At 42.4% G+C, this 14629-nt stretch overlaps 1 protein-coding gene across 5 annotated transcripts in view; it reads left to right on the forward strand.

Annotated features, from left to right (window-relative positions):
* Positions 1 to 14629, forward strand: part of LOC103045208 (RNA binding protein fox-1 homolog 3) — a 319394-nt gene that overhangs the window by 191917 nt on the left and 112848 nt on the right. The window contains exon 1 of one of the 5 annotated variants that reach the window (XM_022682910.2): positions 8486 to 8755. The exons of the other annotated variants lie outside the window; for them this stretch is intronic. Within the exon in view, the coding sequence (XP_022538631.1) occupies positions 8675 to 8755 (81 nt within the window). The 5' untranslated portion in view covers positions 8486 to 8674. Of the gene's footprint in view, positions 1 to 8485; positions 8756 to 14629 lie in introns of those variants that run through there. 5 annotated transcript variants of the gene reach the window in all.

Here is a 14629-nt window from a genome sequence, read left to right on the forward strand (position 1 = left end):
TGAAACAAGGTTCATGTGTTTGTTAGATTGTGTTCATTAGGTCCAGTTAATTTTGGTTACTATTTTGAGCTCATTTCCAGTTATCGGTAAAGTTTGATGTCCACAAAGGCTGGGTGCGACAGACAGCACAGAGAGACCCTGAGTTTTCCGGTAAGCTAGGGCGATATCATCTAGTGGTTCGTACCTCAAAACATGCTAAACACGCAGGCTACAGTCTGATATACTCACGTCTGAACGGCAAAAGAACTAGCGCTGAGGTTAGCGCATAATGCTAATACTTCTCCTCTCTCAGTGCTGGAGAACTAAATGAAAACTCCTGTATAAAGCTGTACTTCAGCAGAGTGGCTTCACTGCTCCTTACAAGCTGACTGGAAAAATTCATACATAAAGCACCTATCAGATTATTAGGCACACTGATGATTTTTAGGTAAAATTGAGGATTTTAAGTGCACCTTATAGTGCGAAAAATACGATAGATCGAGAAAATGCACCAACCCGAGGGTAAGGATAAATGAAAAGAGAGAATAAGAAGTATATCCATGTCCTGGTATATATTTACATTTAGTATCAGAAATAAATGCTAATTCACAGTCTCACACGTGCCTTTTTAAATTCTTTTTTTTACTGTAAAAGTCTCAGTTACAGCAATAAAACCCACGTCGTGGTTCCAGCAGTTTTGCAGAATAAGTCCATTAAGTTCATCAATTTAATAATGAACAAATTGTAATGAGTGAGAATTATAGCAGAATGAGGAGGTGAGAGAGAGAGAGAGCGAGGCAGCGTGTGATTGGTCTAGGTAATGAGATTATGATGGAATTGATTTTGCAGACATGCCGAATTAAAGTGATATCACAGAAACCATTAGAGGAGCAGAGGTGATGCTTAGGCAGTTGTCGTTACCTGAAGACATCAATACTATTATTTCTAATACTCATCTAATACTTGTGGAATACTCGTCTAATGCTCAACTAATACTCGCCTGGAGAGATTTTGAGTTGCCTGTATGTACAACACTGTGTTCTCATATACCCTCAGACAGAGATCTTTGAGTTAAATCAACCTATAATAACTCAGTTTTGTCTGTTGTCGTTGAAAGCTTCTCTTCTATTGGCATTCAGCACAAAGTATTTGCATTAAGTTTCTGATCACTCCCAGGTTACTGTAACCAGCTCATGTTTATGTTTAACTGCCTGGTATCTGTGTTGTAGGCTGTAAGAGCAAGCATCTTTTTCTGAGCTGCTGACTCTGTGTTGGCCGTTTGCTTGTACTTTTCACTCTATAGCATTTTCTTCTGTTTTAATTTTGTTTTAACATTTGGTATAACAGAGAACATAAATTTAATGAACTTATAATTTAGGGATAATAACTACAATCTAATTAACTCTAATTAACTAAAGTAAGCATTACTTGCAAAAAAAATGAATCAACAAATTAATTAAGTAAATTAAACCTATTGTGTGTGTGTGTGTGTGTGTGTATGTGTGTGTGTGAGTGCTTGTCCCTGCTTAATTAATATGTAAGCTGGCCTCAGCAGACGCCGTGTGCTGTGTAAAGGGATTGTGTTGTGGATCCTCTAATCCCTGTGTTAGCGCTCTCATAACAACAAGCCCGTACTAGATTAGCCTGATCAAACCGCTCTGACACACCACTGTTTACACACTCCGGCGCTGATATGTGTGTGTGTGTGTGTTTATGGAACTAAGATAATAAAGATTTTCACTCTTTACAGACATTATTTACCATATGGTTCATCGACTGTGTGTGTGTGAGAGAGAGAGAGAGAGAGAGAGAGAGAGACAAAGAGACAGAGAGAGTTTATGTCATGCACACTCCTCAGACGTCCTAAATTATTCATCCTCCAGTCCTGCAAACACAAGCTCTATATATCTCTGCTTTGTGTGGATCTCTCTCTCTCTATCTCTCTATCTCTCTATCTATCCTCTCTCTATCTCTCTCACTCTCTCTGTGGTCTGTCTGTCTCTCTGTGCTGTTGTTCACTGGTCTGTTTAGCTCAAAAGTGACTGTAGTGTATAAGGCTAGAGGCAGTGGGGAGGCCAGAAGTGTGACTGAGTAACTCAGGCTACTAAACCAAATGAAACACTACAGGATTTATAAAGTCTCCTTCTTTTTTAACCAGTGTTGAAAATGAGAGATAACCACATATATAGACATTTTTCACAGATTTTTCAGTTTACCACACACCGGACTTCCCTAATTTCACCGATCACATGACGCTACAGCATCCCCGCACTCTGAGTAACTAATTGTCTCCACCTGTCCTCCCTAGTATATATACCTCTCTGTTTATTCAGTTAATTGCTGAGTATTGATTCTAGTTTTTCTAGCATTTATATTATTTTTGCCTTTTTGTTACTGACCCTTTTTGTATCTCTGTTTATTGTCTTTTGCCTTGCCCATATTGATTTCCAGTTGCTGACCATTTTTGTATTTGTTGACTCCTCGTTTGCCTTCTTCTTTGTTTCGCTGGATAAACAGTGTTTAACCCTGCTTTGCCTGACTATTCTTTCTCTGATATGTTGTTTACATTTGCTGCTATTTTATTACTGACCTTGCCTGTCCCTCACTACTCTTGTAAGCCTAGAGCCTTTTATAATAAACTCTGTCATTTTTATCTGCGAGTGTCTGTCTTTAGTCTGGTCAGTGTGAGAAATGCTCTCCTAGTTATGATGCTTTCTGCTCCGAAAAAGAAAAATACTTGTTGAAAGTTTTTGCTCAGTCTCGACTACAACACTAGATTAAGAGAGAAAGAAAATGGTAGAGAGGAAAAAAGAAAGAGTAGAGAAAAGACAAAAAGAAAACAGAGCAAAGAGTGAAAGTGTGAAATAGAGTGAGCAAGATAGAGTGTGTGAGAGACTGTAGAGGAAAAAAAAGTTGAGGGGAATAAGAGACAATAAAAGAGGAAGAGCAAAGATCAGAAGATAGATAGACAGACTAAAAGAGAGATAGAGAGAGAAAGATGGAGTTTAATGCTGGTGGAGGAATTCTGATATTCTGCTGCTGTTCTGTAGTTTCTCTCTCTCTTTCTCTCATTAGATCTGAGTGGTCTGATATGTGTGTGTGCATTTCAGTGCTGAAATATTGAACAGGCGGTTCAGTGTTTTGGATTTGGTTGTGGGGGAAACCTGTGTACAGATGTAGAGTAGGGGAGCAGAATCACAGCGAGAGAGAGAGAAAGCCTGTGCAGAATCTGCGTCTCTGTGCGCTTATGGCTGTAGGCAGGAAATCACAGCACAGCTGGAATGCTGCACTACATCATGTGGAGATCATTTCTGCAGCCATGTGCCAAGTTCCACATTTGCATTGAAAACTCATTTTCACTCATTTTCATACGTAAACATACACACGCTACGTTACTGATGTATATATGAAACCATACTGTAGTCGTATATAGTCATCACAGGGTAAGTGAAGATGGCTGGCTTTAGATAATTCATTTAGTTAATTTTGTGTCATCATAATTTGTTTATGTATTAGGGATTGATTCTTTCTAACAAATATTATGGGATATTTTTGAATGGGATGAGTTGAGGTGTTGGAGATGAGGTTGGGTGGTGATCTTCATCCTACATATCTCATACTATCCAGACCTAATGTCAGGTAGGAGAAGACAAGGACGCACTTTCGAGTATTTATTGAAAAACAGGTATGATATACAACCACGGTCAAGATAAACAGATACAAGGGGACTATTTATACACATAGACGAGGACAGGAAACATGAAACACCTGGGACCGGGTAACAAGGGGGCGGAGCTACAAACAAACAGATGAGCAACAAGGGCGAAGACGCAGTATAAACACAGGGCACATGCAGAGGAGGGTAAATAAATACAGGGACAGACCATAAAAAAAAGAAACATTGGGTGAGCAGGTGCCCTAATACACAATAGGTCCATGTAGCATACATGCACTTTTTTCTATACGTGTTTTATCATTATAAATATTAATAGTAATACTGAACACCCAATGGCTTGTGATTGCTTTGGGAATACTGCATATAAAGCAGTCATGTTAATAAGCCTGCTGGAGTCAACAGAGAGAGAGGGAAAAAGAGAAAAAGAGAGGAGGAGAGTGAGCGAGACAGAAAGAGAGAGAGAGAGAGTGAAAGAGAGAGAGAGAATATAGAGTTACTGTCCATTTGAAGTAATGCTGGCTGCCGGCTGACTGAAAGAGGTTCTATTGGGCCTAGCCTGCGCCAAATGGGACGCAATGCAATCGTATGAGTCACCGGCCCAATCAATGCCATTGACTTTGCCAGCGGCTGCTCCTCGTGTGCCGTGGGTTCGGCTGCAGAGACACGGTTTCACCAGTGGTGTGGTCTGGTCTGAAGTAGAGGCTATCCTGTGACCAGCTGATTTAATCAAACGGAATGTTTTTTGTTTAACTTGAGTCGATACATGTTTTTACTCGTTTTTCTGTTGATATTAATTATGGGGAAAATTCAGGCAGACCTTCATGATTCAATCCTAGTTGTTTAGTGTTGTTACTCAGATATTAGTTGATTTTGGTTCAGTAAGAGACAAGTACCCTACCAGCTTAAAAGATGGAGAGTGAGTGTTTCCAGACAGTGTTTAAAAACTCCAGCAGCACTGCTGTACCTGATCCACTCATACCAGCACAACACATGCGTTGTGAATGACAGAGCATGCCAGAATAGTTTGAATGGAGAACATTCCAGAATAGTGTAAATTGAAAGCATTAAAGAATAGTGTGAATTGAAAGCATTCCAGAATAGTGTGAATTTGAAACATTTCATAATAGTATAAATAGAGACATTTTAGAATATTGTGAATGTAGGAGAACATTCCAGAACAGAGGGACTGAGGGAGAACATTCCAGAATAGTGTGAATAGGGGAGGACATTCCTGAAATCTGTAAATGGAGGAGAACATTCCAGAATAGTGTTAATAGGGGAGAACATTCCTGAAATCTGTAAATGGAGGAGAACATTCCAGAATAGTGCGGATGGAGAACATTCCAGAGAATTGTGAACACAACAGCACAAAAATAGACAGAACATCTGTAAACAGTGTTCCTTTCAAAGGTGGACTGGAAAGCGTAAAGATCAGCAGTGCTAAATTCTGTCCTACGCTTCTCCTTCTGTTCCTCATCAGTCTGACCATCTACTGCTGTTGCTTTGGGGCTGCTCTCTCTCTCTCTCTCTCTCTTTCACACTCACTTTACCTCTCTCTCTCTCTCTCTTTTAAACACACACACACACATTCACAGGTAGGTCTCTGGCCATGAGCCAGGTTGTTCTCTTTGCCTCAGGCAGAAAGGTGAGGAGACGTGCAGTGGGACGAAATTAATACTGACACAGTGAGCTGAATTACACCATTCCTCTCCTCCGTTCTCTTCTCTTCCTCATCCATCCTTTGCTTTTTTCCTCTTCCTTCTATACCTCTCCTCGTTGTCTATCTTCTACCTCTCTCTTTCCCTCTCTTCACCTCTCTTTGCATTTCATGTTTTCATCAATTATCTTCTTTCCTTATCTATACTCTTCTCTCCTCTATCCATCCATCCATCCACTGAGACTATCAGTTCTGACAAATTCTGTTGTGCAATATTTTCCATCAATCTTTCTTTTCTTCCACCCATCTGTATACTTCTCTTTTTGTCTGTCTGTCTCTCTGTCAGTTTATCTTGTATTCTACATGTCATTATTCAGTCTGTTATCTCTCTTTCTCACATCACATCCTCTCTCAAGTGTGGTTGTGGGAGTGGCCTAACATCACACTCTGTCTCAGGTGTAGTTGTGGGTGTGGCCTCATATCACACCCTCTCTCAGGTGTGGTTGTGGGAGTGGCCTAACATCACACTCTGTCTCAGGTGTAGTTGTGGGTGTGGCCTCATATCACACCCTCTCTCAGGTGTGGTTGTGGGAGTGGCATAACATCACACTCTGTCTCAGGTGTAGTTGTGGGAGTGGCCTCGCATCACTTCCTCTCTCAGGTGTAGTTGTGGGAGTGGCCTCACATCACTTCATCTCTGAGGTGTAGTTGTGGGAGTGGCCTCACATCACTTCATCTCTGAGGTGTAGTTGTGGGAGTGTCCTCACATCACTTCATCTCTGAGGTGTAGTTGTGGGAGTGGCCTCACATCACTTCCTCTCTCAGGTGTAGTTGTGGGAGTGGCCTCACATCACACCCTCTCTCAGGTGTAGCTGTGGGAGTGGCCTCACATCACTTCCTCTCTCAGGTGTAGTTGTGGGAGTGGCATAACATCACACTCTGTCTCAGGTGTAGTTGTGGGAGTGGCCTCGCATCACTTCCTCTCTCAGGTGTAGTTGTGGGAGTGGCCTCACATCACTTCATCTCTGAGGTGTAGTTGTGGGAGTGGCCTCACATCACTTCATCTCTCAGGTGTAGTTGTGGGAGTGGCCTCACATCACTTCATCTCTGAGGTGTAGTTGTGGGAGTGGCCTCACATCACTTCCTCTCTCAGGTGTAGTTGTGGGAGTGGCCTCACATCACACCCTCTCTCAGGTGTAGTTGTGGGAGTGGCCTCACATCACTTCCTCTCTCAGGTGTAGTTGTGGGAGTGGCCTCGCATCACTTCCTCTCTCAGGTGTAGTTGTGTGACTGGCCTCACATCACTTCCTCTTTCAGGTGTAGTTGTGTGAGTGGCCTCACATCACTTCCTCTCTCAGGTGTAGTTGTGGGAGTGGCCTCGCATCACTTCCTCTCTCAGGTGTAGTTGTGTGAGTGGCCTCACATCACTTCCTCTCTCAGGTGTAGTTGTGGGAGTGGCCTCATATCACACAGTCTTTCAGGTGTAGTTGTGGGTGTGGCCTCATATCACACCCTCTCTCAGGTGTAGTTGTGGGAGTGGCCTCACATCACTTCCTCTCTCAGGTGTAGTTTTGAGAATGGCCTCACATCACTTCCTCTCTGAAGTGTAGTTGTGGGAGTGGCCTCGCATCACTTCCTCTCTCAGGTGTAGTTGTGTGAGTGGCCTCACATCACTTCCTCTCTCAGGTGTAGTTGTGGGAGTGGCCTCGCATCACTTCCTCTCTCAGGTGTAGTTGTGTGAGTGGCCTCACATCACTTCCTCTCTCAGGTGTAGTTGTGGGAGTGGCCTCGCATCACTTCCTCTCTCATGTGTAGTTGTTGGAGTGTTGTGAACATTCCTTCCCTCTGAGGAGAAGAACATGCTGTGTATCTGCTGGTGTACCTGGACTGGGTCCCCATAACCCCCCCTCCACACACACACACACACGCACACGTGCATGCATCCCCCCGTCTGTGTGTGATGTGATTTGGGGGGGGGGGGGGATCAGATCACTCAGGCTGTGGGAGGCGTGTTTTACACACAGCAGATGTTACTGACACACTCGGACACACCATGATTAATGAGAGGGTGTGTACACGTTTGGTAGGGGGGGTCTGTAATGTGATGACAGCGGAAAACATGATCATGAAGAGGATGATGATGATGAGGATGATTATGATTTTATGTGTGTGTGTGTGTGTGTGTGAGAGAGAGATATACACATAAATTGATATTAATCAGAGAGATAGTCTTTATAAGTCAGAACATCCACAACAATAAACAACAATACTATTACCACTACTACTACTACTACTACTAATAATAATAATAATAATAATAACAATAATAATAATAATAATAATAATAATAATAATAGTGAATGCTAATAAACAATTGATGCAAGTGTGTTTAATATTATTAATATTATTATGAATAATTATGTATCTAAAAGAATGCATTACTAGCTAATAGTCATATTTCTCTTTTTTTCATTTTTAAACTAATGAGGAAAAGCACATTTATTCTGTTTGTGTTTGTGTGTGTGTGTGTGTGTGTTTGTGTGTGTGTGTGTGTGTGTGTGTGACCTGCTCTAGATAACCTGGTCTGAGTTCATCAAAGGAATTGTTTACTGTTGTACAGTCATTCATTGCTAGTGTGTGTGTGTGTGTGTGTGTGTGTGTCAGAGAGGAGAGTTTAAAGGAGCCCAACAGAGGCACTGCTGGAGACCCAGTCATCATCCCTGTAGTACAACACACACACACACACACACACACAACCCCCCATCCACAGGCACTACAGCCCATTGGCAACCCCACGACACACACACACACACACACACAAACACACACCCTCATTTGGCTGTGTGTGGCCCCTCCCTCTTCTGCTTTTGAATGCTTATGTTCGCTTTTATAGCAGCCAAAGTAAACAGAGAGAAAGAGAGAGAGAGAGAGTAGATGTAGAAATAGAGAGAACAATCAAGGAAAGGAATGTGACAGAAGAAAAAGAGAGCGAGAGAACAGAAAGAAAGAAATAAGGAGAGTGATAGAGAGAGCAGGAGCGCATCAACCATCCTCCCATTAAAGACAGAAATACTGCACTAGAGAGAGAGAGAGAGAGAGAGAGAGAGAGAGAGAGAGAGGGAGGAGGACGAGGGAAGACCCCAGCCGAGGACAAACGAGTGCAGAGAGCTGTGCCTGAGGCGAAGGGAGCAAGTGAGAGAGAGAGAGAGAGAGAGAGAGAGAGAGAGTAAACGAGCCAGCGAGTAAAAGGGGGAAGGATCTCCCTGCACGCTTGAGTGTGTGTGTGCGCGCGCATTACGCACGCTTGTGTGTGTGTGTGTGTGTGTGTGTGTGTGTGTTCTGCGCTCATTCTTCCTCTCTCCATGGCAAACTCCGGCTGTGTTCTCCTCTCCGGCTCGGGAATGTTCCCTCACTTCCCTGCAGCTTTCCTCTACCTGCCCGAGGTAAGCTACACTCCTCCCTCCATTCATCCCTCCATTCATCCCTCCATCCTCTCTCTCTCTCTCTCTCTTTCTGTGTGCTTCTTCTTTTATTCTATCGCTTTGAGAAAGTGCTGCTCTCGCGTGTGTTCAGCAGTTCAGCACCACTGGACTGCAGAGTGTGTGTGTGTGTGTGTGTGTGTGTGAGAGATGTGTGTGTGTGTAAATGTTAGTTGTTACAATGTGTCTAGAACAGCTTTTATAGATTCTAAATGAAATATTGAGAATAATATATCGTAAAGACACATTTTATGCTTATAGTTTCTGCTATTCTGGTGACTTTTGTGTGCTTATTTGAAGTTATATTGTAATGTTATATATTTTCTGGATAGTTATGGATATAAAACCTGTCTGGCGTGTTTTGATGTGACTCCAGTTGGCTTCAGCATGAGCCTGTTTCTGTAAAATGACGTAACTGATTCTGTATATTTAGTAATTCAAAGTTAAGTTAAAAAAATGATAGAAACGTGTTTATATTTGTTATTAGTACTTTTCATTCTTGCCAGCCGTCTTTTGTCTGTTCTGATGGTATGAATGCAGCAGCGAGTTGATTCAGCTTTTAGCAGAGGAAGTTTTTCATTGATCAGACAGTCTGACACTAGTGTGGAATTGTACTTCTTGTCACGTAATTTAGTGTAAAATATATCAAAAATATACATTTAATTTAGAGTGTAATTAAATCTGATCTGTCTGATTTCTCCAGGGCATGTGTGCAATGTGTTTAATGTCCCAACAGTGGCTGGTGTGGTTGTGGAGTGTGTGCTGGTGCAGTGTGTGAGCATTATTATAATGAGAGAGAGAGAGAGAGAGAGAGAGAGGTGTAGTTAGAGTGCATTACACTTCCTCCTTTTAAATCACACTCAAACATCAGGGTAACGGCCTGCTCTCCGCCCAGCCATCTGCCCACTTCCAGCGAGACCCTCCATAAACCCCATACACCCAAATGTTTGATCACACCCCTTCTGATGAATGCAGTCATTCATGCTTCCAGTTGCAGTGGACTGAGGTGTGAAGCAGTAGAACTGTTCTCTGGAATGATGGAGCTCCTTACAATACTTTTAAATGGGATAAGTGAGGGAGTTGGAAATGAGGTGGGGTGGTGATCATCCAACATCTGGACCTCACAGATCGTCTTATTGCTGAATGCAATCAAATCCTCACAGCAATGCTCCAAAATCCTGACCTTAGTCCTAGTAGAAAGCCTTCCCTTTTCTTTAGTTAGTTTGATTTAAGAGCAAACAATGAGTAAACCATTTACAGATCTGACAACATGTACGCATTTTACTCTGTACTGTTTTATTTCACATTTCACCATGTCGTTCCACGTCGTGCAGTTTATCGACACTGATTTATGGCCAGTTAACACTACTTTTATCCACACTTTTTTACTTTATTTTATAGACACACTGTCACTGTGCTGAAGACTCTCAGCCACTTTGTCTGTCTCACTCTCATTCACTCTGTCTCACTCACTCTGTTCATCTCTGGCTCTCCCCCACTCTCTCTCCCTCATGTTCACTCTGTCTCACTCTCTCCATCCATCTCTGGCTCTCTTTATCTTTATCTCTTTATCTCACTCTCGTTCATTCTGTCTCACTCTCTCTGTTCATCTCTGGCTCTCTTTATCTTTATCTCTTTATCTCACTCTCGTTCATTCTGTCTCACTCTCTCTGTTCATCTCTGGCTCTCTTTCACTCTCTCCCACTCTCGTTTACTCTCTCTCCTTCTCTTTGTCCATCTCCGGCTCTCCCTCACTCTCTCTCACTCTTGTTCACTCTGTCTCACTCTCTCTGTCCATCTCTGGCTCTCTTTATCTTTATCTCTTTATCTCACTCTCGTTCATTCTGTCTCACTCTCTCTGTTCATCTCTGGCTCTCCTTCACTCTCTCTCACTCATGTTCTCTGTCTCACTCTCTCTGTCAATCTCTCGTTCTCCCTCACTCACTCTCATTCTCTCTCACTCTGTATCACTCTCTTTGTCCATCTCTGGCTCTCTTTCACTCTTCCTTACTCTCATTCACTTTGTCTCACTCTTTCTGTCCATCTCTGTCTCCCCCTCACTCTCTATTTCTCTCTCTGTTTCTCTTACACTCTCATACCCATCTCAGTTGAGTTTAGGTCAGGGGATTGTAGAGACCAAACAGACCTAGTTTAGAAGTTTACTGCATAATTCCACATGTGTCCCTTAATTGTTTCATATCTTAAATATTAATCTACAGGAAACTAAAGAAATAAATAAAGGAAAACACTGAATGAGAAGTTGTGCCTACACTTTTAAATGGTATTGTATATGAGTACATGCCTGCGATGGATTGGCGGCCTGTCCAGGGTGTATCCTGCCTTCCGCCCGATGCCTGCTGGGATAGGCTCCAGCCCCCCCCGCGACCCTTCACGGATTAAGCGGTTGACAATGAGATGAGATGAGATGAGATGAGTACATGCGTACACCCATCTACCAATGTGTCTATGTATACTCACACACACACACACACACGACCCTGTGCCCACATCTGAGTAGGGTGAGCCTGGTTATGAGCAGGTGTGAGCGCCGCATGCCCCCAGAAAGCTGTGAGGTATTTGATGGTTCCCCAGAGACCCTTGCTATTATTGGAGTGTGTTTATGTGTGGGGGTGTGCATGCTTGTGTAATTGTGATAAGTGTGTGTGTGTGTGTGTGTGTGTGAGAGAGAGAGAGAGAGAGAGAGAGAGAGAGAGAGAGATTTAGAGACCAACAAAAAAGGAAATTACCAGGATTCATTTTTATATTCCCATAATTAAGATTGAACTGGTGTGTGTGTGTGTGTGTGTGTGTGTGTGTGTGTGTGTGTGTGTGAAAGTGTGAAAGTGTGTGTGTGCTGCAATAGAGAAAGCTGAGGTGATTCCCAGGAGATGGTATTTGCTAAACTGGCACAGTATAGTATACAATTCAGGTCACACTATACTGTCATGCTATTGAGTAATACTGTTACAGTACTGGTTACTGCTGTAACAATCAGTTACTTTCAAACAACCCAGGTGAATAATCTGAATTTGCTCATATAACCCCAACAACTCCTGGACCTGGTCTCACATGCATGGCATTCCAGAACTTTTATGAGGGGCTGTATATGTGAATGCAGGTCTGTATAAGTTGTATAAGACTTTACCTGAACTTTACTCTGCCAGCTTACCTGAAGTAAAGTCCAGGTAATGTTTCTGAGCCAATGTCAACACAGACTCCGCCTTTTGCCTAAATCATGCAGAACATTTATTGTAGTAAGAAGATTTCTAAAATAAGAAATCTCCAGCTATATGCTACATGTGTGAAAGGGCAGCTCTGCACTGGATTTCCACTCTTTCTTTTCTAGTAGTAGTTTAGGTGGATGCAGTATTTTACATAGATAGTTAACTGTTTCTACATTTAACACAGCTGCACTGGATACAGAACAGAACACACTGAATAGAACTTTATTACAAAATAAACAAAATAAATGTGCTTTTCCTCATTAGTTTAGAACAATTAATCCAGATGTTTTTGAAACTCGGTGGGCAAGTATCGCTACATGTTGTTTATGAAAAGTTTTTTAAAAAATGCACTGGATCCAACTTTTTTGTATACACACAAAGCTGTGATCGATCCAGGTGTTTCTGGAAACATACTGAGGAGAGCTGCAATGAATCCAGATGTTTTAGAAAGTCTATGCTAAAAAGAGCTGCAGTCCAGATGTTTCAGACAACATTACTGAATCGAGTGTCTTTCGATTCACCTTTTCAAAAAAGGGTTACTGGTCCAGAGGATTTGAAAAACACAAAACAGAGAGACACTGGATCTTTCTAAAACACTTTAAGTGAGGTGAGTGAATCCAGTTATTAGGCTGCACCCAATGCAGATGGTTTAATCAGCAAAGTGGAGAAACAAGCTGCTGACAATCCAGAGCCGGGACCAGGCCTCAGACAGAGAGGCTTAACCGACCGTCTGCAAGCTGCAGAGAGACGTTACCTAGATTCCTCCTAAGGTTTCTTCCTCTTAATGTAAAGGAGGTTTTCCTTGCCACAATAATTCACATCTTTGTGGTGCTGCTCATAAGAGACGTGGACTTTGCTGCTTTGTGACAACTTCATTGTAAAAAGCGCTATATAAATAAAATTGAATTAAATTTCAGAAGCATAGTTAAATAGACTGAAATATTCTCAGACAACTGAACACTGAATGAGAGCTGCACTGGATCCAGATGTTTCTTAAAGGGTTACTGGGCCACCCCCTGTCCATGCTCTCAGAGACTGACCCTGGATCTGTAGGTTTATTAAAGACACCCACAGAGCTGCACGTGATGCAGATGTTTAATAAATGAACACACAGAGAACTGTATGAGCATGAGTTGTGTTTTTGTTCTTTTGTGAAATTACTCGGGGCGTGAAGAAGCATGAATGTGTGTCTGATCTTCGTCTCTGGAATATGATGGTAAAATCATTAATTGAGTTCCGCATTGGTTGAGGCGTGTGCCGGCCTGCGGGGCGGAGGGTAAACTCAGCCTGAGGCTGTTATACGGAGCACGCCGGACTGGTTCATGCTGCAGCTGCGTGTTTGTGAATTAATGTTAATTTGTGCTGAATTACAGAGAGAGGGCTCAGCGCTGACCGTATCCTCCACTGTTTAATCTCAGCATCTGTCTTTAACGGTCCGGACTCGGACAGGTCCGTCGCTCGGGTCCTGATCTCGGGGTCTCGCGCTGTGGCTGGAGCTGCGGTGGGTTTCTGAGAGCAGCGGGCCGAGAGAGACTTCATCAATACCAGCACATTTACATTCTGCCAATAATGATAATCAGGAGGAGCTGGACGGAACTGTCCTATCTGAAGACACGCCTGACCGTCTGCAGAGTGTATGAGCAGAGTGCATGTGTGTGTGTGTGTGTGTGTGTGTGTGTGTGTGTTTTACTATTGTTACTGCTGAACTCAAAGCACACACACACACAGTTGGAGGCATTGTTATGTCTCCTCTCTCGAGAGTGTCTTGTGTCTCTCATAGAAACACACAGCATTACACCTGTCAGTCTTCTTCTCTCTCTCTCTGAGTCCAGTGTGGCTCTGTTTAGTGTGTTCTCAAAAAAACATCTGGATCCAGTGCAGCTCTATTTGGCATGTTTTCTTAAATATCTGGATCCATTGCAGTCCTCTTTACTTTGTTATCTAAAACATCTGGAACCAATGCAGCCCTCTTTACTATATTTTCTAAAACATCTGGATCCAGTGCAGCTCAGTCCAGTGTGTTTTGTAAAACATCTGGATCTAATGCAACTTGGCTTTATGTATTTTCAAATATATGTGGATCCAGTGCGGCTCTGTTTAGTGTGTTTTATAAAACATCTGCAACCAGTACAGCCCAGTATAGTTTATTATCTAAAACATTTGGATCCAATGCAGCCCTGTTTATTGTGTTTTCTAAAACATCTGGATCCAGGGCATCTTTGTTTAGTTTGTTTTCTAAAACATCTGGATCCAGTGCAGCCCTGTACAGTTTATTATCTAAAACATTTGGATCCAATGCAACTCTGTTTAATTTGTTTTCTAAAACATCTGGATCCAGTGCAGCACAGTAGTTTATTATCTACAACATCTGGATCCAGTGCAGCTGATTATTTTGTTGTCTAAAACATCGGGATCCAGTGCAGCTCTAAGAGTTTAGTTATTCTGTTTAGATATTTTTTTAATTCTAAAATGAACACTGGGTAAAAGTTATACATTCATGATTATTTGTAATATTTGTCTCGTTGAAAGTTAGACCTCAGCCAGACACCTGTGTTGTCCAGTAACAAGCTTTTGGCAGAGTTTTCTGAGCAGAACTGGTGGAGTTAAATGTGGT

The sequence above is a fragment of the Astyanax mexicanus genome, chromosome 3 (assembly GCF_023375975.1).
Source record: "Astyanax mexicanus isolate ESR-SI-001 chromosome 3, AstMex3_surface, whole genome shotgun sequence".
Taxonomy (NCBI): domain Eukaryota; kingdom Metazoa; phylum Chordata; class Actinopteri; order Characiformes; family Acestrorhamphidae; genus Astyanax; species Astyanax mexicanus.